The 24,828-nt window shown below is 41.1% G+C and overlaps 1 protein-coding gene across 1 annotated transcript; it reads right to left on the bottom strand.

Annotated features, from left to right (window-relative positions):
* Positions 1 to 15,038: 15,038 nt before the first annotated feature.
* LOC123750167 (carboxypeptidase B-like) lies at positions 15,039 to 16,139 on the bottom strand. Its single transcript, XM_069325745.1, has 2 exons — positions 15,988 to 16,139; positions 15,039 to 15,729 (listed from the first exon to the last, which is right to left on the bottom strand). The coding sequence occupies exons 1-2, from the start codon at positions 16,135 to 16,137 to the stop codon at positions 15,175 to 15,177; spliced, it is 705 nt and encodes a 234-aa protein (XP_069181846.1). The 5' UTR covers positions 16,138 to 16,139; the 3' UTR covers positions 15,039 to 15,174.
* Positions 16,140 to 24,828: the final 8,689 nt, after the last annotated feature.

Raw genomic sequence — 24,828 nt, forward strand, 5'->3', positions numbered from 1 at the left:
CTCTTCATCACTATCTGTTATTTGACCTGTCTCAGTTTTTAATGGACCTATCCTTTCCCTAGTCTTAGTACGATATAACTGAAAAAAACCTTTAGGATTTGTCTTTGCTTGCCCTGCTATGCGAACTTCATAGTTCCTTTTTGCTTTCCTTATCTCTTTTTTAACATTTCTAACCAGTTGTACGAATTCCTGTTCTAAAGTGACCTCCCCATTTTTAATCCTTTTGTACCAAGCTCTCTTTTTACCTATAAGGTTCTTCAAATTCTTTGTTATCCACTTTGGGTCATTAGTATACGATCTATTCAATTTGTATGGTATACTACGTTCCTGTGCTTTGTTTAGAATATTCTTAAATAAGTTATATATTGAATCCACATCGAAATCCCCATTTAAGTCACCTATCGCTGGGTTCATGTCTCGCTCCAAGACCGGCCCACACCCCATACCCAAGCCTTTCCAATCAATTTGACCCAAAAAATTTCTTAGGCTATTAAAATCAGCTTTTCGAAAATCAGGCACTTTAACAGAATTTTCTCCTACTGGTCTATTCCATTCTATGCTAAATCTGATTTCTTTGTGATCACTGCTCCCTAGCTCACTCCCTATTTCGATGTCATTAATTTGCGTTTCCCTGTTAGTTAACACTAAATCTAAAATATTATTTTCCCGTGTTGGTTCCTTAATGTGTTGCGTAAGAAAGCAATCGTCAATTAATTCTAGAAAATCTTCTGCTTCACTATTCCCTGTTTTGTTCAACCAGTTTATTCCGCTAAAATTAAAGTCACCCATGACATAAATACTGTTAGATCTAGATGCTCTAGATATTTCATCCCATAGATGCTTTGCTTCCATTCTGTCTAAATTTGGTGGCCTATATATTACTCCTATTATAATATTATTAGCTTTTTCGTTTAATTCAATCCAAATAGTTTCTGTGTGTGGCTCTGTTTTGATTCCCTCTTTGAGACTACATTTCAAATTGTCCCTAACATATATGGCTACTCCACCTCCTCGTCTAATATATCTATCTGTGTGAAATAGTTTAAATCCATATATTTGATATTCAGCTAATAGTTCTCTATTTTCTACATTCATCCACGTTTCGGTAAGTGCAATAATATCTATTTTTTCTGTGCAGACAAGAGCATTTAATTCGTTAATTTTATTTCTTAGACTTCTACTGTTAGTGTAATATACCCTAAGTGAATTGTTATTTTGCGGACCTTCTCTTTCCCTGATCGTTTTGCCAATTCCTTTCTCCCACAAACACATACTTTTATTACCTCCTTCCTCCAAATCAATTCCCATACCTCTATCTACTAACAGTTTAAACCCAAACAAACACCTCTAACCACTTCTTCTAGCGAGTTCGCAACAGCAACAACCCCAGCTCTCGATAGATGCACCCCATCACGAGCATACATTTCATTTCTTCCATAGAAGTGTTCCCAGTTGTCTATGAAAGATATTGCATTTGATTTGCAATATCTTTCCAGCCGGCAATTGACACCAAGTGCCCTCGATATCCATTCATTTCCCACTCCCTTTCTTGGAAGAATGCCACATATGATCGGGATTCCTCCCTTGCTCCTAACTAACTCTATGGCTGTTTTATACCTCTGAATCAGTTCCTCACTCCTGACTCGACCAACATCATTTCCTCCCACGCTAATGCAAATAATGGGATTGTTCCCATTACCAGCCATCTGGGAGTTATGATTAGTAAGAATTTAAAACAAAAGGATCAATGCATAAATGTTCGTAATAAGGCAAATCGGACACTTGGATTTATTAATCGCAGCGTTAGTAACAAGACACTTGGTGTGGGTCTCAAGCTATATCTTGCTCTAGTTAGGCCCCATTTAGATTATGCAGTTCAGTTTTGGTCGCCGTATTATAGAATGGATATAAATTCACTTGAACGTGTCCAACGTAGGATGACTAAGTTAATTATTCCCCAAATTAGAAATCTTTCATATGAAGAAAGATTACCAAAGCTTAAGTTGCATTCACTGGAAAGGCGAAGAGTTAGGGGTGACATGATAGAGGTTTACAAGTGGGTGAATGGACATAACAAAAGGGATATTAATAGGGTATTAAAAGTATCAACACAAGACAGAACACGAAACAATGGGTATAAATTGGATAAGTTTAGATTTAGGAAAGACTTGGGTAAATACTAGTTCAGTAACAGGGTTGTTGATTTATGGAACCAATTGCCGCGTAACATTGTGGAGGTGGGGTCCTTCGATTGTTTCAAGCATGGGTTGGACATGTATATGAGTGGGATTGGGTGGTTATAAATAGGAGCTGCCTCGTATAGGCCAACAGGCCTTCTGCAGTTGCCTTTGTTCTTATGTAACAAAGGTAACTGCAGAAGGCCTATTGGCCCATACGAGGCAGCTCCTATTATATAACCACCCAATCCCACTCATATACTTGTCGAACCCGCGCTTGAAACAATCGAGGGACACCACCTCCACCACGTTACGCGGCAATTGGTTCCACAAATCAACAACCCTGTTACTGAACCAGTATTTACCCAAGTCTTTCCTAAATCTAAACTTATCCAATTTATACCCATTGTTTCGTGTTCTGTCTTGTGTTGATATTTTTAATACCCTATTAATATCCCCCCTGTTATGTCGCTTCATCCACTTTTAAACCTCTATCATGTCACCTCTAACTCTTCGCCTTTCCAGTGAATGCAATTTAAGCTTTGTTAATCTTTCTTCATATGAAAGATTTCTAATTTGGGGAATTAACTTAGTCATAAGAACATAAGAACAAAGGTAACTGCAGAAGGCCTATTGGCCCATACGAGGCAGCTCCTATTCTATAACCACCCAATCCCACTCATATACTTGTCCAACCCGTGCTTGAAACAATCGAGGGACCCCACCTCCACAATGTTACGCGGCAATTGGTTCCACAAATCAACAACCCTGTTACTGAACCAGTATTTACCCAAGTCTTTCCTAAATCTAAACTTATCCAATTTATACCCATTGTTTCGTGTTCTGTCCTGTGTTGATACTTTTAATACCCTATTAATATCCCCCCGGTTATGTCCATTCATCCACTTGTAAACCTCTATCATGTCACCCCTAACTCTTCGCCTTTCCAGTGAATGCAACTTAAGCTTTGTTAATCTTTCTTCATATGAAAGATATCTAATTTGGGGAATTAACTTAGTCATCCTACGCTGGACACGTTCAAGTGAATTTATATCCATTCTATAATATGGCGACCAAAACTGAACTGCATAATCTAAATGGGGCCTAACTAGAGCAAGATATAGCTTGAGAACCACACCAGGTGTCTTGTTACTAACGCTGCGATTAATAAATCCAAGTGTCCGATTTGCCTTATTACGAACATTTATGCATTGATCCTTTTGTTTTAAATTCTTACTAATCATAACTCCCAGATCCCTTTCGCAATCCGACTTCGCAATCACAACACCATCTAGCTCGTATCTTGTAACTCTATCATCATTACCTAACCTCAGAACTTTACATTTATCAGCATTAAACTGCATCTGCCAATCCTTTGACCATTTCAAAACCCTATCTAGATCAACTTGAAGTGATAGTGAGTCCTCCTCCGAATTAATTTCCCTACCGATTTTCGTATCATCGGCAAATTTGCAAATGTTGCTACTCAAACCTGAATCTAAATCATTTATATATATTATAAACAACAGAGGTCCCAGGACAGAGCCTTGAGGCACTCCACTTACAACATTTTCCCACTCTGACTTGATTCCATTTATACTAACTCTCTGTTTCCTTTGGTATAGCCATGCCCTAATCCAGCTTAATATAGCACCCCCAATACCATGAGACTCTATCTTTTTAATCAGTCTTTCATGTGGCACTGTATCAAAAGCTTTGCTAAAGTCAAGGTATACAACATCGCAATCCTTACCACTATCAACTGCCTCAACAATGCTAGAATAAAAAGATAACAAATTTGTTAAACATGAACGGCCATTTATAAAACCATGTTGCGACTCAATTATTAATTTATGTTTTTCAAGATGAAGACGAATTTTATTTGCTATTATAGATTTGAGTAACTTTCCCACAATAGACGTTAGGCTAATTGGTCGATAGTTAGACGCAAGTGATCTATCTCCTTTCTTAAAAACTGGTATCACATTAGCAACTTTCCAAAACTCTGGCACTCTGCCTGACTCTATTGATTTATTAAATATGGTTGACAGTGGGTCACAAAGCTCCTCTTTGCATTCTTTAAGCACCCTGGCAAACACTTCATCCGGCCCTGGGGATTTGTTTGGTTTGAGTTTTACTATTTGTTTAAGAACATCCTCCCTGGTAACTGCTAAACTCGTCAACCTGTCCTCGTCCCCACCCACATAGACTTGTTCGGCTGAAGGCATATTGTTAAGTTCCTCTTTAGTAAATACAGATACAAAATATTTATTAAAAATACTACTCATCTCTTCATCACTATCTGTTATTTGACCTGTCTCAGTTTTTAATGGACCTATCCTTTCCCTAGTCTTAGTACGATATAACTGAAAAAACCCTTTAGGATTTGTCTTTGCTTGCCCTGCTATGCGAACTTCATAGTTTCTTTTTGCTTTCCTTATCTCTTTTTTAACATTTCTAACCAGTTGTACGAATTCCTGTTCTAAAGTGACCTCCCCATTTTTAATCCTTTTGTACCAAGCTCTCTTTTTACCTATAAGGTTCTTCAAATTCTTTGTTATCCACTTTGGGTCATTAGTATTCGATCTATTCAATTTGTATGGTATACTACGTTCCTGTGCTTTGTTTAGAATATTCTTAAATAAGTTATATATTGAATCCACATCGAAATCCCCATTTAAGTCACCTATCGCTGGGTTCATGTCTCGCTCCAAGACCGGCCCACACCCCATACCCAAGACTTTCCAATCAATTTGACCCAAAAAATTTCTTAGGCTATTAAAATCAGCTTTTCGAAAATCTGGCACTTTAACAGAATTTTCTCCTACTGGTCTATTCCATTCTATGCTAAATCTGATTTCTTTGTGATCACTGCTCCCTAGCTCATTCCCTATTTCGATGTCATTAATTTGCGTTTCCCTGTTAGTTAACACTAAATCTAAAATATTATTTTCCCGTGTTGGTTCCTTAATGTGTTGCGTAAGAAAGCAATCGTCAATTAATTCTAGAAAATCTTCTGCTTCACTATTCCCTGTTTTGTTCAACCAGTTTATTCCGCTAAAATTAAAGTCACCCATGACATAAATACTGTTAGATCTAGATGCTCTAGATATTTCATCCCATAGATGCTTTGCTTCCATTCTGTCTAAATTTGGTGGCCTATATATTACTCCTATTATAATATTCTTAGCTTTTTCGTTTAATTCAATCCAAATAGTTTCTGTGTGTGGCTCTGTTTTGATTCCCTCTTTGAGACTACATTTCAAATTGTCCCTAACATATATGGCTACTCCACCTCCTCGTCTTATATATCTATCTGTGTGAAATAGTTTAAATCCATATATTTGATATTCAGCTAATAGTTCTCTATTTTCTACATTCATCCACGTTTCGGTAAGTGCAATAATATCTATTTTTTCTGTGCAGACAAGAGCATTTAATTCGTTAATTTTATTTCTTAGACTTCTACTGTTAGTGTAATATACCCTAAGTGAATTGTTATTTTGCGGACCTTCTCTTTCCCTGATCGTTTTGCCAATTCCTTTCTCCCACAAACACATACTTTTATTACCTCCTTCCTCCAAATCAATTCCCATACCTCTATCTACTAACAGTTTAAACCCAAACAAACACCTCTAACCACTTCTTCTAACGAGTTCGCAACAGCAACAACCCCAGCTCTCGATAGATGCACCCCATCACGAGCATACATTTCATTTCTTCCATAGAAGTGTTCCCAGTTGTCTATGAAAGATATTGCATTTGGTTTGCAATATCTTTCCAGCCGGCAATTGACACCAAGTGCCCTCGATATCCATTCATTTCCCACTCCCTTTCTTGGAAGAATGCCACATATGATCGGGATTCCTCCCTTGCTCCTAACTAACTCTATGGCTGTTTTATACCTCTGAATCAGTTCCTCACTCCTAACTCGACCAACATCATTTCCTCCCACGCTAATGCAAATAATGGGATTGTTCCCATTACCAGCCATAATATCATTCATGTTGTTTATAATATCACCAATGCCAGCTCCGGGATAGCAAACCCTTAACCTGTTCCCCCTATCTCTAGCACAAAACGTTCTATCCAAATACCTTATCTGGGAATCTCCCACAACTAATGTTTGCTTAGGTACTTCCTTTACTTTCTGAGGGGCCTGCGCTTCCTTTCTCTTCGTTGCTTTCCCTTTTGCGCGATCCACAGTCTCTCCACAGCACTCGTCCTCCAAAACGTCAAATGAATTAGAAGTTGCTATGGCGTTTGAAGGCGGCTTTATCAAAGTCTTCTTAAGGCCCCTGTCTTTCACAACTCTCCAAGACGAGGTCCCTTTACTACTGGTCTCCTCCTTCGTTACTTCTCGTTGTTCTTTAAGCTGACGCACCTCCTCCCGCAGAGAGTCCAACTCTGTCCTCAGGGCTCCCACTAGAGTCACCAGGTCCTTAACTACAACTTCCATATTGCAATGATACAATATGGAAGTTGTATCATTGCAATATGATACAACATGTTCCAACGTAGTCATCCTACGTTGGACACGTTCAAGTGAATTTATATCCATTCTATAATACGGCGACCAAAACTGAACTGCATAATCTAAATGGGGCCTAACCAGAACAAGATATAGCTTAAGAACCACACCAGGTGTCTTGTTACTAACGCTTCGATTAATAAATCCCAGTGTCCTATTCGCCTTATTGCGAACATTCATGCATTTGTTTTAAATTCTTACTAATCATAACTCCCAGATCCCTTTCGCAATCTCAACACCATCTAGCTCGTATCTTGTAACTCTATCATCATTACCTAGCCTCAGAACTTTACATTTATCAGCATTAAACTGCATCTGCCAATCATTTGACTTCTATCATGTTACGCTGTAATTGGTTCCAAAAATGAACATCCATGTTACTGAACCAGTATTTACCAAGGTCTTTCCTAATTCTAAACTTATCCAATATTTATTCATTGTTTGTTCGGTCTTGTGTTGATAATTTTAATACCCTATAAATATCCCCTTTGTTTTGTCCATTCATCCACGTTTACAGTTCAATAATTTCACTTCTCTGGAGAATGTGAGTTAGGCTTTTTTCAATTTTTTTTTTCATTTGAAAGGTTTCTAATTTGTGGGATTACCTGTGTCATCATTCGCTGGACGCGTTCTACTGAATTTCAGTAACCTTTCCTGTGAGGAGCAGTCACAGTGAGAGGGTTTGTTTGCTGGAGTTCTGATTGGGCTTTGATTCTATGAGCCTAAGAACTTAACAACAAAGGTAACTGCAGAAGGCCTATTGACCCATACGAGGCACTCCTATTTATAACCACCCTATCCCACTCATATACATACATGTACAACCCAAGATTGAAACAATCTGGGGACCCCACCTCCACTACGTTTCGTGGTAATTGGTTCCACAAATCAACAACCCTGACACCGAACCAGCATCCACCAAAGTCCTTCCCAAATCTAAACTCATCCAACCCACACCAACCGTCTCGCGCTCGTATCCGCCAATACCATCTAGGTCGTATCTAGTACCTCTGTCATCATTACCTAGCCTCAAAAGCTTTTGTGTCAGCATTAAACTGCATCTGCCAATCTTATGACCATTTGAAAACCGTATTAAGATATTCTTGAAGTAAAGTGAGTTTTTTCCCCTCCCGAGATTTGTAAGATTAGGAGAGTTGATTAGGAGAGTTGTGCCTTAAGCATAGACACTGTGTCTTCCCATATTAACAGGGACTTGATGAAATAAACGTATAAATGACCCCTCACTTGCTCTAGTGCTCTTGGGAGGTGGTGATCTTTGGTGTATTTAAATACTCCGAAATTACCATCTCTTTTAAGGGTCTGAGCAGGTGGTGGAGCGGGTTAAGGCGTACCTGTTATGCCAGTTGCTGGAAGGCTTCTGTGCTGGCTAGGGTTCGAGTCTCCTGGTGGGAAAGTGTTCTAAAGTTGTATACTTCACTCTCGTGTTTAGGAGAGTTGTGCCTTAAGCATAGACACTGTGTCTTCCCATATTAACAGGGACTTGATGAAATAAACGTATAAATGACCCCTTACTTGCTCTAGTGCTCTTGGGAGGTGGTGATCTTTGGTGTATTTAAATACTCCGAAATTACCATCTCTTTTAAGGGTCTGAGCAGGCGGTGGAGCGGGTTAAGGCGTACCTGTTATGCCAGTTGCTGGAAGGCTTCTGTGCTGGCTAGGGTTCGAGTCTCCTGGTGGGAAAGTGTTCTAAAGTTGTATACTTCACTCTCGTGTTTAGGAGAGTTGTGCCTTAAGCATAGACACTGTGTCTTCCCATATTAACAGGGACTTGATGAAATAAACGTATAAATGACCCCTCACTTGCTCTAGTGCTCTTGGGAGGTGGTGATCTTTGGTGTATTTAAATACTCCGAAATTACCATCTCTTTTAAGGGTCTGAGCAGGTGGTGGAGCGGGTTAAGGCGTACCTGTTATGCCAGTTGCTGGAAGGCTTCTGTGCTGGCTAGGGTTCGAGTCTCCTGGTGGGAAAGTGTTCTAAAGTTGTATACTTCACTCTCGTGTTTAGGAGAGTTGTGCCTTAAGCATAGACACTGTGTCTTCCCATATTAACAGGGACTTGATGAAATAAACGTATAAATGACCCCTCACTTGCTCTAGTGCTCTTGGGAGGTGGTGATCTTTGGTGTATTTAAATACTCTGAAATTACCATCTCTTTTAAGGGTCTGAGCAGGTGGTGGAGCGGGTTAAGGCGTACCTGTTATGCCAGTTGCTGGAAGGCTTCTGTGCTGGCTAGGGTTCGAGTCTCCTGGTGGGAAAGTGTTCTAAAGTTGTATACTTCACTCTCGTGTTTAGGAGAGTTGTGCCTTAAGCATAGACACTGTGTCTTCCCATATTAACAGGAACTTGATGAAATAAACGTATAAATGACCCCTCACTTGCTCTAGTGCTCTTGGGAGGTGGTGATCTTTGGTGTATTTAAATACTCCGAAATTACCATCTCTTTTAAGGGTCTGAGCAGGTGGTGGAGCGGGTTAAGGCGTACCTGTTATGCCAGTTGCTGGAAGGCTTCTGTGCCGGCTAGGGTTCGAGTCTCCTGGTGGGAAAGTGTTCTAAAGTTGTATACTTCACTCTCATGTTTAGGAGAGTTGTGCCTTAAGCATAGACACTGTGTCTTCCCATATTAACAGGGACTTGATGAAATAAACGTATAAATGACCCCTCACTTGCTCTAGTGCTCTTGGGAGGTGGTGATCTTTGGTGTATTTAAATACTCCGAAATTACCATCTCTTTTAAGGGTCTGAGCAGGTGGTGGAGCGGGTTAAGGCGTACCTGTTATGCCAGTTGCTGGAAGGCTTCTGTGCTGGCTAGGGTTCGAGTCTCCTGGTGGGAAAGTGTTCTAAAGTTGTATACTTCACTCTCGTGTTTAGGAGAGTTGTGCCTTAAGCCTAGACACTGTGTCTTCCCATATTAACAGGGACTTGATGAAATAAACGTATAAATGACCCCTCACTTGCTCTAGTGCTCTTGGGAGGTGGTGATCTTTGGTGTATTTAAATACTCTGAAATTACCATCTCTTTTTTAAGGGTCTGAGCAGGTGGTGGAGCGGGTTAAGGCGTACCTGTTATGCCAGTTGCTGGAAGGCTTCTGTGCCTTCTATATATATATATATATATATATATACCCTACAGAGTTCTTCGTCGACTTGCTTCCATTCTGAGCTGTGGCTGAGAGCACGGTCGACATATGCGTTAACAACACTCCTCTTGTACTTGTCTGGGCAGTCGCTGTTGGCATTTAGGCACATTCCTATGTTCGTTTCCTTAGTGTAGACTGCAGTGTGGAAACCTCCGCCCTTTTCCATGACTGTTACATCTAGAAAGGGCAGCTTCCCATTCTTTTCCATCTCATAAGTGAAACGCAGCACGGAACTCTGCTCAAATGCCTCCTTCAGCTCCTGCAGATGTCTGACATCAGGTACCTGAGTAAAAATGTCGTCAACATACCTGCAGTATACGGCCGGTTTCAAGTTCATGTCGACTAAGACTTTTTGCTCGATGGTACCCATGTAGAAGTTTGCAAACAGGACACCTAGGGGAGAACCCATGGCGACCCCATCTACTTGCTTATACATGTGCCCATCCGGGCTCAAGATGGGTGCCTCTTTAGTACAAGCTTGGAGTAGTTTCCTCAGAATATTTTCTGGTATGTCAAGAGGAGTACAGGCTGGATCACGATACACTCTGTCGGCTATCATTCCGATTGTCTCGTCCACAGGTACGTTGGTAAACAGCGATTTTACGTCCAACGAGGCTCTTATCCCTGTGGCCCGTGTGCCCCGCAGTAAGTCAACAAATTCCTTTGGAGACTTCAGGCTGAAGGCGCAAGGAACATAAGGAGTCAGCAGGCCGTTGAGTCGCTTCACCAGTCTGTACGTGGGTGTGGGTATCTGGCTAATGATTGGCCGAAGTGGGTTTCCAGGCTTGTGTGTCTTGACATTTCCATACGCATATCCAGGTTTATATTCCCCAATGATCTTTGGCAGGTGGAGTCCGGATTTCTTGGCGTTCACAGTTTCGATCAGTTTGTTGACCTTTGCTTTTAATTCGGCTGTAGTGTCCTTCGTTACCTTTGGAACTTAGTTTGGTCAGAGAGTATGATGTTCATTTTCGCCAGATATTCGTCTTTTTTAAGAATGACATATATTGGCGACTTGTCACCTCTCCTGACAACTATCTCCTTGTTCTCACGAAGGCTTTTAGCTGCCGCTTTAAGCTCGGGGGACAGTATGGTGCTTCTGTAATTGCCTCGATTCTTTCCTCCTTCTGCAATAAGTTCTGCTTGTAAGGTATCTTTGGTAGTGACTTTCTTTTGTGTCTCGAGGTCGAATATGTCGTCCAACAGAATTTCCAACTCTACTTTCCGGGCCATCTCACTCGGTCTGGACATAACATGACAGTTTATGCCCAGATTTAGGAGAGTGACTTGGTCCTCAGTGAGGTTAATTCCTGCAAGGTTCAGGAAGCCATCTCTTGGTCGTGGAATTGCCATAGGTCCTCCATATAACACAGAAATCATCGATAGATACAGCGATAGCAGGCGGCTTGACGCTTGCGAGGCACTACACATCAAGAAGTCAACACCAGCAATCAACAGCCAATTATTGCACAACTATATTCTACCCACCTCAAGACTCCGCTCCAATATAGAAGCATCAAGAAATATGGACCAATAGGCTTTCTACAAACACTTCTATTCAATATCCATTGTTTCGTGTTCTGTCTTGTGTTGATGAAATTAATACCCTATTAATACCACCTACTGTTCTGTCTTGTGTTGATGAAATTAATACCCTATGAATACCACATCTTGTTCTGTCTTGTGTTAATGCCACATCACCCCTTCCACCTCACTCAAATGTAGATATAAAATCGGAGATGCGTAAGTTCTATTCACGTCACCACACACTTGGTCCGGGAGACATCTCCCGTCACGCAGGGTGCAGTTGCACCTCCACAGACCTCCAGTATCAGCTCTTGATACTGGTAATGGCTCGAAAGGGCCACCACTTACGAGCTATTCATGCCCGTGCCACCTTTTGGGTGGCTTCATCTTCATCTTCTTCATCTGTTTAAAACACGGGAGACATCTCCCGTCACGCTGGGTGCAGTCGCACCTCCACAGATCTCCAGTATCATCTATTGATACTGGTGATGGCTCAAAAGGGCCACCACTTACCAATTCATGCCCGTGCCACCTATTGGGTGGCTTCATCTTCATCTTAAACACATTCACAAGGGAGACATCTCCCGTCATGCAGGGTGCATTCGCACCTCCACAGATCTCCAGTATCAGCTCTTGATACTGGTAATGGCTTAAAATGGCCACCACTTACGGGCTATTCATGCCCGTGCCACCTTTTGGGTGGCTTAATCTTCATCATCATCAGTTCTATTCACACGGGAGACATCTCCCGTCACGCAGGGTGCAGTCGCACCTCCACAGATCTTCAGTATCATCTATTGATACTGGAAATGGCTCAAAGGGGCCACCACTTATGGGCTATTCATGCCCAAGCCACCTTTTGGGTGGCTTAATCTTCTCTCTCTCTCTCTCTTCCTCATCACCACCACCGGGAGACATCTCCCGTCACGCTGGGTGCAGTCGCACCTCCACAGGTCTCCAGTATCATCTATTGATACTGGTGATGGCTCAAAAGGGCCACCACCTACGAGCTATTCATGCTCGTGCCACCTTTTGGGCGGCTTCATCTTCATCTTAACATATTCACAAGGGAGACATCTCCCATCATGCAGGGTGCATTCGCACCTCCACAGATCTCCAGTATCAGCTCTTGATACTGGTAATGGCTTAAAATGGCCACCACTTACGGGCTATTTATGCCCGTGCCACCTTTTGGGTGGCTTCATCTTCATCTTAACACATTCATAAGGGAGACATCTCCCGTCATGCAGGGTGCATTCGCACCTCCACAGATCTCCAGTATCAGCTCTTGATACTGGTAATGGCTTAAAAGGGCCACCACTTACGGGCTATTCATGTCCGTGCCACCTTTTAGGTGGCTTAATCATCATCAATCAATCACCAGCACTTTACATCTCACACGGGAGACATCTCCCGTCAAGCAGGGTGCAGTCGCACCTCCACAGATCTCCAGTATCAGCAATTGATACTTGTAATGGCTCTAAAGGGCCACCACTTACGGGCTATTCATGCCCGTGCCACCTTTTGGGTGGTTTAATCTTCATCATCATCAGTTCTATTCAGTTGTGTATTTGTGAACTAAAGTCTTTGAAAATGTAATAAGTTTTACGAAACGCGCTCGTGTCGCGTCAGGCTAGAAATAAAAATGAATTTTGGAGAATTGATTTTTGATTTACCTCCAACAGTGAAAAGAAATGTACGAAAGATTGAGAAAATTCGTGTTAGAATTATTAATCTTACTTTTTCGGTCATATTTAATAATATATATTATTTGATAAATATATATATTTATATATATTTATCTATATATATATTTGATAAATATATATATAGTGTGTGTGATAAATGACAGTGGGCTCGGGACAGAGCCTAAAGGCACTCTATTTACACGCATAATTTTTCCATTTTGAATTAACACCATTTACACTACCTCTCTAGTTCTTTGATTATAGCTATACCCTAATCCATGTTTATAAAGCACTCTTAATACCGTGAGACTCTATCTTTTTAATCAATCTTTCGTGTGGCACTGTATCAGAGTCTTTGCTGAAGGCAAGGTACGCACTTCACAACTGCCTTAACTTAGCTGGAATAAAATGATGATTTTTTTTTAAACATGAATGACCATATGTTAAACCATGTTGTGAATCATTTATTAATATATATTTTCTAGATGAAGACGAATGGTATTTGCATATCAATTCTAGTAATTTTCCTACAATAGACGTTAGGCCGATACAATGGCCGATAGTTGTACGCAAGTGATCAATCTCCTTTCTTAAATAAAATGTCTCCTCTTTAGCAACCTTCCATGGCACTCTGTCTGACTAATGATTTATTAAATATGGTAGACTGGCTCGAAAAGCTCCCTTTTGCATTTTTTAAACACCCTGAATAGGTCCATTAAAAGTTCTTCGTCCACTGCGTCCGTCCCTGGGGATTTGTTTGGTTTGAGTTCCCTATTTCCTCAATAACATCCTCAATGGTAACAGCTAAACTAGTCAACCTGTCCTCGTCCCATCACACATAGACTTGTTTGGCTGAAGGCATAGTGTTAAGTTCCTCTTTAGTAAATACAGAGATAAAATATATATTAAAAATACTACTCATCTCTTTGTCATTATCTGCTATCTGACCAATCTTAACTTTTAATGGACCTATTCTTTCACTAATCTTTGCTCGAATTAACTGCAAAAACGTTAGGATTTGTCTTTGCTTGCACTGCTATGGGAACTTCGTAATTTCTTTTTTTTCCCTCGTTATCTCTGTTTTTTAAGGTGCATGTGGAGACTTTTCCAAATATAAAATATAGCAAAAAAATTTCCCGTTATTTGGCATCAGCGTCGTAAAAATTTCATCCCTATATGTTAAGAAATGGATTTCTTACGATTTTTTTTTAAATGCGTGAGCGAAGAGCAGCTACCAGTAGTGGTAACACCTCCTTCATTTTGCTTCTTAGACTCCTACTGTTTGTGTGAAATATAACCTAATTATATTGTTAATATTCCTGACTGAATTATGATAAAATAGAAAATAGCATATTTGTTACGAACGGCCGTTAGCAAAACCACGTTGTGAGTCATTAATTATTCTTTTTTCAAGATGAAGCGGAATGGCATTTGCAATTGTCGATTCAAGCAATTTTCTAAAAATAGACGTTAGGCTAATTGGGCAATTGCTCGAAGCAAGTGATATATCTTCTTTTTCGCAAAATGGTTCCATCCACGACTCCAGCCAGCACTGAATAGCAATATGCCAGACATGGGCCTCATCTTTTCCCTTAAGCCACAGAATGGAAGTGAGGGAATTTGATTTTTTTTTAATGAAGAATAGTTAATGTTTGTTTGAGAAAGCAAATATTGAAATGGAAATTTTGAAACTTTCCATATACCTTAATGTAAAGGTATACTTCTACTTATGTGCAGTGGCTAAAGAAAAGATAACTTCTGCTTCATACAAATTTTGATACACTCTATTATAAAGTCAAGTACATAAATACTAAACATATATTCATGTAAATAACTACAACATCAAGTGGAACATTATTATATAAAAGACCGGTTGTTACATTAGCTAAATACCTGCCTACTGTTGTAAATTTATTTGTTAGACTTGTCTAATAGCAGTTTAAATAAAAACAAGTAGATTTTTTATTGTTTTATTTTAGGATTTAAACTTCAGATTTAGGAATTACTTACATAAATAATGTTGATTCCAGGAGTAACTCCTGCCTGAGTACCAACCATATGCCATATGTACCAACTATACATATGGCTGCTACTAGGGATTGGTACAGTGACCCGTGTTAGTAATATGACGGACCATGCACATTATACCGGCAGTGGTCTCCATCAGAGTGCTGGTAATATTACTCTCTGAATGAAGAAATCCATATCTCCCTTTATAAGGGAGATCAATGGTATATATGAACCTATTCTGTGCCTTGGGTGCCAAGTCTTCAGAGATTAGACCGTACAGTGGTCCTGATTCGCCTATCTCATAATTCATGTGTCCACGAGACGTATAGCTCACGGCATGAACAAATACCATAGCCAGAACTTCGTGTTCATGGATGTTTGCTGGAGGAATGTCATTCCGCAACACACGATAAACGATAGACTGGCCATAGCCTGGGAAAGCTATGAACAGGTCAATGCCACCCACTGTTTCCATGATTGCTTGGAGACCTTGGGTTTCTGGTTCAGTGAAGGGTGTGACGCCTTTGTAAGTCTCACTACACGGGTCGAATGGAGTGCTGAAGCTCCATTCCAAGTCCATGTCACGGATCAGGCTCACTCCTTTGCACCCTCTATCTGGCGATTCTTTCTCCACAGCCTAGAGTAAACAATAATGTTAGAATCATGACAATTAAATTTTTTTAGAAACTAACCGTGAGGTTGGTATTATTTCCCATAATAAACTGCTATATGTATTATCTCATTACTAATCACGACTTGGGATACACACGCTTCTGGGCAATAATGTGCAGAGTGTATTGTAAAACTGCAGGGGTCTTTATGACGTGTTCACTGTGCGAGGTTGTGTGGCATGAACACTACACGGTGTTGCATATCGTGTACACTGTTGACTGACCTGGCACTCTCGGAGGTGAAGGTGTAATGATAGCCGTCCGGGTTGACGACAGGCACGATGTACCACTCCGTCCTCTTCAGCAGGTCTCGCCAAGACTCGTCTGTAATCAGCAGGTTCAGGATATACATAGAGACGGCAGGAGAGATCCATTCACGAGCATGGATACCTGAAACAACGGGATAGAGATTGGGAAATAATTAGCTATTATTTCATATTGTCACTTATCATTATTAACTCTATTATCTTACTTATAATTGTTATATACACTGTATTGCTAACTCTATTGGCTATTCAGGACGAACAAGCTCCTCTCTCTTACCAGCTTCGATCCAGAGCTTTGTCTTGGGTTCATCGGAGAATGGATCTGCGACTTTAATCATTAGGACTTGGCGTCCATCCTCCATGGTGGCTGCCGTTAGCACCTGCACGAAGCAGCCTCCCATTTCCTTTCATTTCACCTAGTTTAGGAACTTCTCGACGTCTTCCGTATTGTGGTAGACGTTCCAATCCATCGGATGTTCTGTGGGATTCGTTGGGTTATAATATAAAAACTGTAAATCTTATGCAATATATCATTAACAACATATAGTATGAGGTATTAAAATCTATTCTTCTAGTTTTGTTTAAATTTATGACAATAAGAAAGAGGATTTCCACAGTTTCTTAGCAAACATCTTAGATATACGTGAAGTATATGGACAGTGTAAATTCCACTAAATCAATCATATTTATTTATATTCTCAATCATATGCAAATTGGGTATTTGAGCGAGCATGTATTTACCTCTGTTGTTTTTGGTTATCTCCATAAAAAGCCGCTCCTGCTGCACCAGACTCATCACATCCTCCACCTCCACCCAGTAGCTTATCTCTGAGGACTCCAGCACCTGCTGTACCAACGTACTCCAGGTCGAGCTTACCAGAATCTACAAAAATGACGCATGATTACGAGTGGCCCTCCAATATACTATAAATGACATAACCACATGAAAATGAGGCAACGACAACGTTTCGGCCAAGTAAGGGTCAAGTATATACACAATTCATGCAAGAAAGTTGTCTGACAGCAAACAGTTCACTTACCTGGGCGTGGGTTGTATTGTCGCCCCAAATATCGAAATACCGCCGTTTTCTAGTTCCCGGATCACATCGTTAGTTTTTTATACGTCAACACTCTACATCTGTCCCAAATATCGAAGTAACCGCCGTTTTCTAGTTCCCGGATCACATCGTTAGTTTTTAATACGTCAACACTCCACATCTGTCCCAAATATCGAAGTAACCGCCGTTTTCTAGTTCCCGGATCAAATCGTTAGTTTTTAATACGTCAACACTCCACATCTGTCCACAAACAACATGTTAGATAAAACCTCTACATTTTTGTGGTATTGTGTGCCACAACCCACCACAGTTCCCGACTTCACGGGTACCTATATACTGTTAGATACAAATCTGTCTTGTGTTGATACTTTTAATACCGTATTAATATCCCCATTGTTATATGTATTCATCCACTTGTAAACCTTTATCATGTCACAACTGACTCTTTGCCTTTCCAGTGAATGAAATTTAAGCTCTGTTAATCTTTCTTCATATGAAAGAACACTTGAAACAAACAAGGGATCCTACGTCCATAATGTTATCTGATAATTGTTCCACAAATCGACAACCTGCTACTGTACCAGTATTAACCCTGGTCCCTCCTAAATTTAAACTAATCTAATTTATTTTATAACAACATAAGCATGAAGGTAACTGCAGAAGGTCTATTGGCCCATACGAGGTGGCTCTTATTGATATCCACCCAGTCTCATTCATATATATGTCTAACCTATGCTTGAAACAATCAAGGTATCCTACTTAACATAACATAACATAAGAACAAAGGTAACTGCAGAAGGCCTATTGGCCCATACGAGGCAGCTCCTATTATATAACCACCCAATCCCACTCATATACTTGTCCAACCCGCGCTTGAAACGATCGAGGGACACCACCTCCACCACGTTACGCGGCAATTGGTTCCACAAATCAACAACCCTGTTACTGAACCAGTATTTACCCAAGTCTTTCCTAAATCTAAACTTATCCAATTTATACCCATTGTTTCGTGTTCTGTCTTGTGTTTATATTATTAATATCCCCCCTGTTATGTCCATTCATCCACTTTTAAACCTCTATCATGTCACCTCTAACTCATCGCCTTTCCAGTGAATGCAACTTAAGCTTTGTTAATCTTTCTTCATATGAAAGATTTCTAATTTGGGGATTTAACTTAGTCATCCTACGTTGGACACGTTCAAGTGAATTTGTATCCATTCTATAATACGGCGACCAAAACTGAACTGCATAATCTAAATGGGGCCTAACCAGAGCAAGATATAGCTTAAGAACCATACCAGGTGTCTTGTTACTAACGCTTCGATTAATAAATCCCAGTGTCCTATTCACCTTATTGCGAACATTCATGCATTGATCCTTTTGTTTTAAATTCTTACTAATCATAACTCCCAGATCCCTTTCGCAATCCGACTTCGCAATCTCAACACCATCTAGCTCGTATCTTGTAACTCTATCATCATTACCTAGCCTCAGAACTTTACATTTATCAGCATTAAACTGCATCTGCCAATCATTTGACTTCTATCATGTTACGCTGTAATTGGTTCCAAAAATCAACATCCATGTTACTGAACCAGTATTTACCAAGGTCTTTCCTAATTCTAAACTTATCCAATATTTACTCATTGTTTGTTCGGTCTTGTGTTGATAATTTTAATACCCTATAAATATCCCCTTTGTTTTGTCCATTCATCCACGTTTACAGTTCAATAATTTCACTTCTCTGGAGAATGTGAGTTAGGCTTTTTTCAATTTTTTTTTCATTTGAAAGGTTCCTAATTTGTGGGATTACCTGTGTCATCATTCGCTGGACGCGTTCTACTGAATTTCAGTCACCTTTCCTGTGAGGAGCAGTCACAGTGAGAGGGTTTGTTTGCTGGAGTTCTGATTGGGCTTTGATTCTATGAGCCTAAGAACTTAACAACAAAGGTAACTGCAGAAGGCCTATTGACCCATACGGGGCACTCCTATTTATAACCACCCTATCCCAATCATATACATACATGTACAACCCAAGATTGAAACAATCGGGGGACCCCACCTCCACTACGTTTCGTGGTAATTGGTTCCACAAATCAACAACCCTGACACCGAACCAGCATCCACCAAAGTCCTTCCCAAATCTAAACTCATCCAACCCACACCAACCGTCTCGCGCTCGTATCCGCCAATACCATCTAGGTCGTATCTAGTACCTCTGTCATCATTACCTAGCCTCAAAAGCTTTTATGTGTCAGCATTAAACTGCATCTGCCAATCTTATGACCATTTGAAAACCGTATTAAGATATTCTTGAAGTAAAGTGAGTTTTTTCCCCTCCCGAGTTTTGTATCATCGGCAAATTTGCAAATATTGCTCTTCACACCCGAATCTAAATCATTTATATATATATATATATATATATATATATATATATATATATATATATATATATATATATATATATATATATATATATATATATATATATATATATATATATATATATATTTATATATAGTACCTTGTAGCCAGAACAGAGCCAGAATAGTGTTCAGAGTGCACCTCAGAGTGGAACACTTCAGAGAGAGAGAAAGACCTGGGGGGTTGATATCACGCCAGACCTGTCCCCTGAAGCTCATATCAAGAGGATAACATCAGCAGCATATGCCAGGTTGGCTAACATAAGAACGACCTTTAGAAACTTGTGTAAGGAATCTTTCAGAACATTATATACCACATATGTCAGACCAATTCTGGAGTATGCGGCTCCAGCATGGACTCCATGTGTAGTCAAGCATAAGACTAAACTGGAAAATGTTCAAAGGTTTGCCACCAGACTATTACCCCTAACTGAGGGGTATGAGCTATGAGGAAAGGCTACAGGAATTAAACCTCACTTCACTGGGAGACAAAAGAGTTAGAGGAGACATGATCACCACATACAAGATTCTCAGAGGAATTAATAGGGTAGATAAGGACAGACATTTTAACATAAGTGGCACATGCACTAGGGGACACAGGTGGAAATTGAGTGCCCAAACGAGCCATAGAGACGTTAGAAAGAATTTTTTCAGTGTCAGAATAGTAGACAAATGGAATGCATTTGGAAGTGATGTGGTGGAGGCTGACTCCATACACAGCTTTATGTGTAGATATGATAGAGCCCAGTAGGATCAGAAACTTGCACATTAGTTGATTGACAGTTGAGAGGCAGGACCAAAGAGCCAGAGCTCATCCCCTGCAAGCACAACTAGGTAAGTACAACTAGGTAAATACACCTGGCATGGCTGTTACACCTTTAACCCACTACACCCCGCAGACCCTTAAAAAGAGATGGGAAATTTGGGATATGTAACCCCCTAGATTTTCCCACCTCCCAAGGGCACCAGAGCAAGTGAGAGATCACTCACGTTTTTCATCAAGCACCTGTTAATATGGGAGAACACCATGCCTATGCTTTATGCACTCCTTATTAACAGGAGCTTGATAGAAAATTTGAGTGACCTCTCACTTGCTCTGGTGCCCTTGGGAAGTAGGGAAATTTGGGGGGGGGGGGTTAAATACCCCAAAATTCCCATCTCTTTTAAGGGCCTGAGTTGTGTAGTGGGTTAAAGGCGTACCAGCCATGCCAGGTGTTTTGAAGCATCTGTGATGGCTATGGTTCGAGAGTCTCTTTGTCTTGTTTAGTATCTTGTGTATCTACACACAAGTTTGTGTGATCACACTATTAATTGGGATTGGGCGAAAAGCATTACCAATTGCAATGGCTTTGTGGAACGGATTTTAATTGAGTCTATGCTAATTGGTCAATGTCCAAATCTTCTCAATGTTAGTACACACACACACACACACACACACACACACACACACACACACACACACACACACACACACACACACACACACACACACACACACACACACACACACACACACACACATACTCACACACACACACACACACACACACACACACACACACACACACACACACACACACACACACACACACACACACACACACACACACACACACACACACACACACACACACACACACACACACATATATGCCGCCTCATCATGGAGTCCCCATCTGAAGAAGCATATAATGAAACTGGAAAAGGTTCAGAGGTTTGCAACGAGACTCGTCCCAGAGCTACGAGGGATGGGGTATGAAGAGCGCCTGAGGGAACTGTGCCTTACGACACTAGAAAGAAGAAGGGAGAGGGGGGACATGATAGGAACGTATAAGATACTCAGAGGAATTGATAGAGTGGACATAGACAAAATGTTCACACGGAATAGTAACAGAACGAGAGGACATGGATGGAAGCTTGAAACTCAGATGAGTCACAGAGATGTTAGAAAGTTTTCTTTTAGCGTGAGAGTAGTGGGGAAATGGAATGCACTTCAGGAACAGGTTGTGGAAGCAAATACTATTCATAATTTTAAAACCAGGTATGATAGGGAAATAGGACAGGAGTCATTGCTGTAAACAACCGATGCTCGAAAGGCGGGATCCAAGAGTCAATGCTCGATCCTGCAGACACAACTAGGTGAGTACAACTAGGTGAGTACACACACACACACACACACTCACGTGTGGAGAGCCAAACTACTGGAGGTGGCGACTAGAAACTTCTTAACCCAGCATGTCAGTGAACCCACAAAGATGAGAGGAAACGACGAACCAGCGAGACTCGACCTGGTTTTCACCCTGAACGACTCTGACATAAGAGAAATCAGTTTTGAGGACCCAGTAGGAATGAGCGACCACAGTGTATTGGTGTTTGAGTACCTGATTGAAGAAGGGTTATTGAACTCGAGAAGGGATACCGAAACCAAAAGGTTAGCATACCGAAAGGGAAACTATGAGGAGATAAGAAAATGCCTAGCAGATATAGCATGGGAAACAGAGCTCAGGGAAAAGACGGCCCAAGATATGATGGAATACATCACGCAAAAATGCAAGGATGCAGCAAACAAGTTTGTCCCAGTCCAAAAGGAAAACAGTGAAATGAAGATGAGAAACCCATGGTTTAATCAGAGATGTAGGCTAGCTAAGCAGCAAAGTAAAAGGGCATGGAGAAACTATAGGAATAACAGGACACTGGAGAGCAGAGAAAGATACCAGAATGCCAGGAATGAATATGTCAGGATGAGAAGAGAGGCAGAAAGACAATACGAAAATGACATCGCAAGCAAGGCAAAGACTCAGCCTAAATTGCTGCATAGCCACATCAGGAGAAAAACAACAGTAAAGGAACAGGTTATGAAATTAAGGTTAGGGGCAGAAGGATTCACTACAAACGACAAGGAAGTGTGTGAGGAACTGAATAAGAAATTCCAGGAGGTCTTCACCTTGGAGCAAGGAGAAATCCCAGAGATAAGAGAGGGAATAGCTAACCAGGAACCACTGGAAGAGTTTGAGATTACCAGCGGGGAAGTAAGGAAGTGTTTACTAGAATTGGATGTGACAAAGGCTATAGGTCCAGATGGAATCTCCCCTTGGATACTAAAGGAAGGAGCAGAAGAACTGTGCCTCCCGCTCTCCATGGTGTATAACAAATCACTGGCAACAGGGGAACTGCCAGAAATTTGGAAAGCAGCTAACGTAGTCCCGATATACAAGAAAGGGGATAGACAGGAGGCACTGAATTACAGACCAGTGTCCCTAACCTGCATACCATGCAAGTTGATGGAGAAGATTGTGCGAAGAAAGCTAGTGGAACATCTGGAGCGAAAGAACTTTGTAACACAGCATCAACATGGATTCAGGGATGGCAGGTCCTGCCTCACTGGGTTACTTGAATTCTACGACCAGGCAACAAAAATAAGGCAAGAAAGACAAGGGTGGGCAGACTGCATATTTTTGGATTGTCAGAAAGCCTTTGACACAGTGCCACACAAGAGGCTAGTGAAAAAACTGGAGATGCAGGCTGGAGTGAAAGGGAAGGTACTCCGTTGGATACAGGAATACCTAAGTAACAGGAGACAACGAGTCAGTGTGAGGGGTGAGGTCTCAGATTGGCGAGACGTTACGAGTGGAGTACCGCAGGGGTCAGTCCTTGGACCTATACTGTTTCTGATATATGTAAATGATCTTCCAGAGGGTATAGAATCGTTTCTCTCAATGTTTGCCGATGATGCAAAAATTATGAGGAGGATTGAAACTGAGGACGATAGTAGGAGGCTACAAGATGACCTAGACAGACTGAGTGAATGGTCCAACAAATGGCTGTTGAAGTTCAACCCGAGTAAATGCAAAGTAATGAAACTAGGTGGTGGAAATAGGAGGCCAAACACAGGATACAGAATAGGAGATGAAGTACTTAATGAAACGAACAGAGAGAAAGATCTAGGAGTTGATATCACACCAAACCTGTCTCCTGAAGCCCACATAAAAAGAATAACGTCTGCGGCATATGCGAGGCTGGCTAACATCAGAACAGCGTTCAGGAACCTGTGTAAGGAATCATTCAGAATCTTGTACACCACATATGTAAGACCAATCCTGGAGTATGCGGCCCCAGCATGGAGCCCGTACCTTGTCAAGTACAAGACGAAGCTGGAAAAAGTCCAAAGGTATGCCACTAGACTAGTCCCAGAACTAAGAGGCATGAGTTACGAGGAAAGGCTGCGGGAAATGCACCTTACGACACTGGAAGACAGAAGAGTAAGGGGAGACATGATCACAACCTACAAAATCCTCAGAGGAATCGACCGGGTAAACAAGGATAAACTATTCAACACTGGTGGGACGCGAACAAGGGGACACAGGTGAAAACTGAGTACTCACATGAGCCACAGAGACGTTAGAAGGAACTTTTTCAGTGTCAGAGTAGTTAACGGATGGAATGCATTAGGCAGTGATGTGGTGGAGGCTGACTCCATACACAGTTTTAAATGTAGATATGATAGAGCCCAGTAGGCTCAGGAATCTGTACACCAGTTGATTGACAGTTGAGAGGCGGGACCAAAGAGCCAAAGCTCAACCCCCGCAAGCACAAATAGGTGAGTACACACACACACACACACTCACACACACACACACACACACACACACACACACACACACACACACACACACACACACACACACACACACACACACACACACACACACACACACACACACACACACATATATATATATATATATATATATATATATATATATATATATATATATATATATATATATATATATATATATAACTGAAAACTCACACCCCAGAAGTGACTCGAACCCATACTCCCACAACTGGTATGTACAGGGACGCCTTAATCCGCTTGACCATCACGACCGGACATAAGGAAGTGATAGCCGAGGCTATATGAACCACTTCCCCGCCGGCACTCGGATGGTAATCTTGGGCATAGCATTTTATCAAATCACCTCATTCTTTGGGGCACACGTGAGGAACACAAATGCAAACAAGCCTGAATGGTCCCCAGGACTATATACAACTGAAAACTCACACCCCAGAAGTGACTCGAACCCATACTCCCACAACTGGTATGTACAGGGACGCCTTAATCCGCTTGACCATCACGACCAGACATAAGGAAGTGATAGCCGAGGCTATATGAACCACTTCCCCGCCGGCACTCGGATGGTAATCTTGGGCATAGCATTTTATCAAATCACCTCATTCTTTGGGGCACACGTGAGGAACACAAATGCAAACAAGCCTGAATGGTCCCCAGGACTATATACAACTGAAAACTCACA

Source organism: Procambarus clarkii, chromosome 16 (genome assembly GCF_040958095.1).
Source record: "Procambarus clarkii isolate CNS0578487 chromosome 16, FALCON_Pclarkii_2.0, whole genome shotgun sequence".
Classification (NCBI taxonomy): Eukaryota; Metazoa; Arthropoda; class Malacostraca; order Decapoda; family Cambaridae; genus Procambarus; species Procambarus clarkii.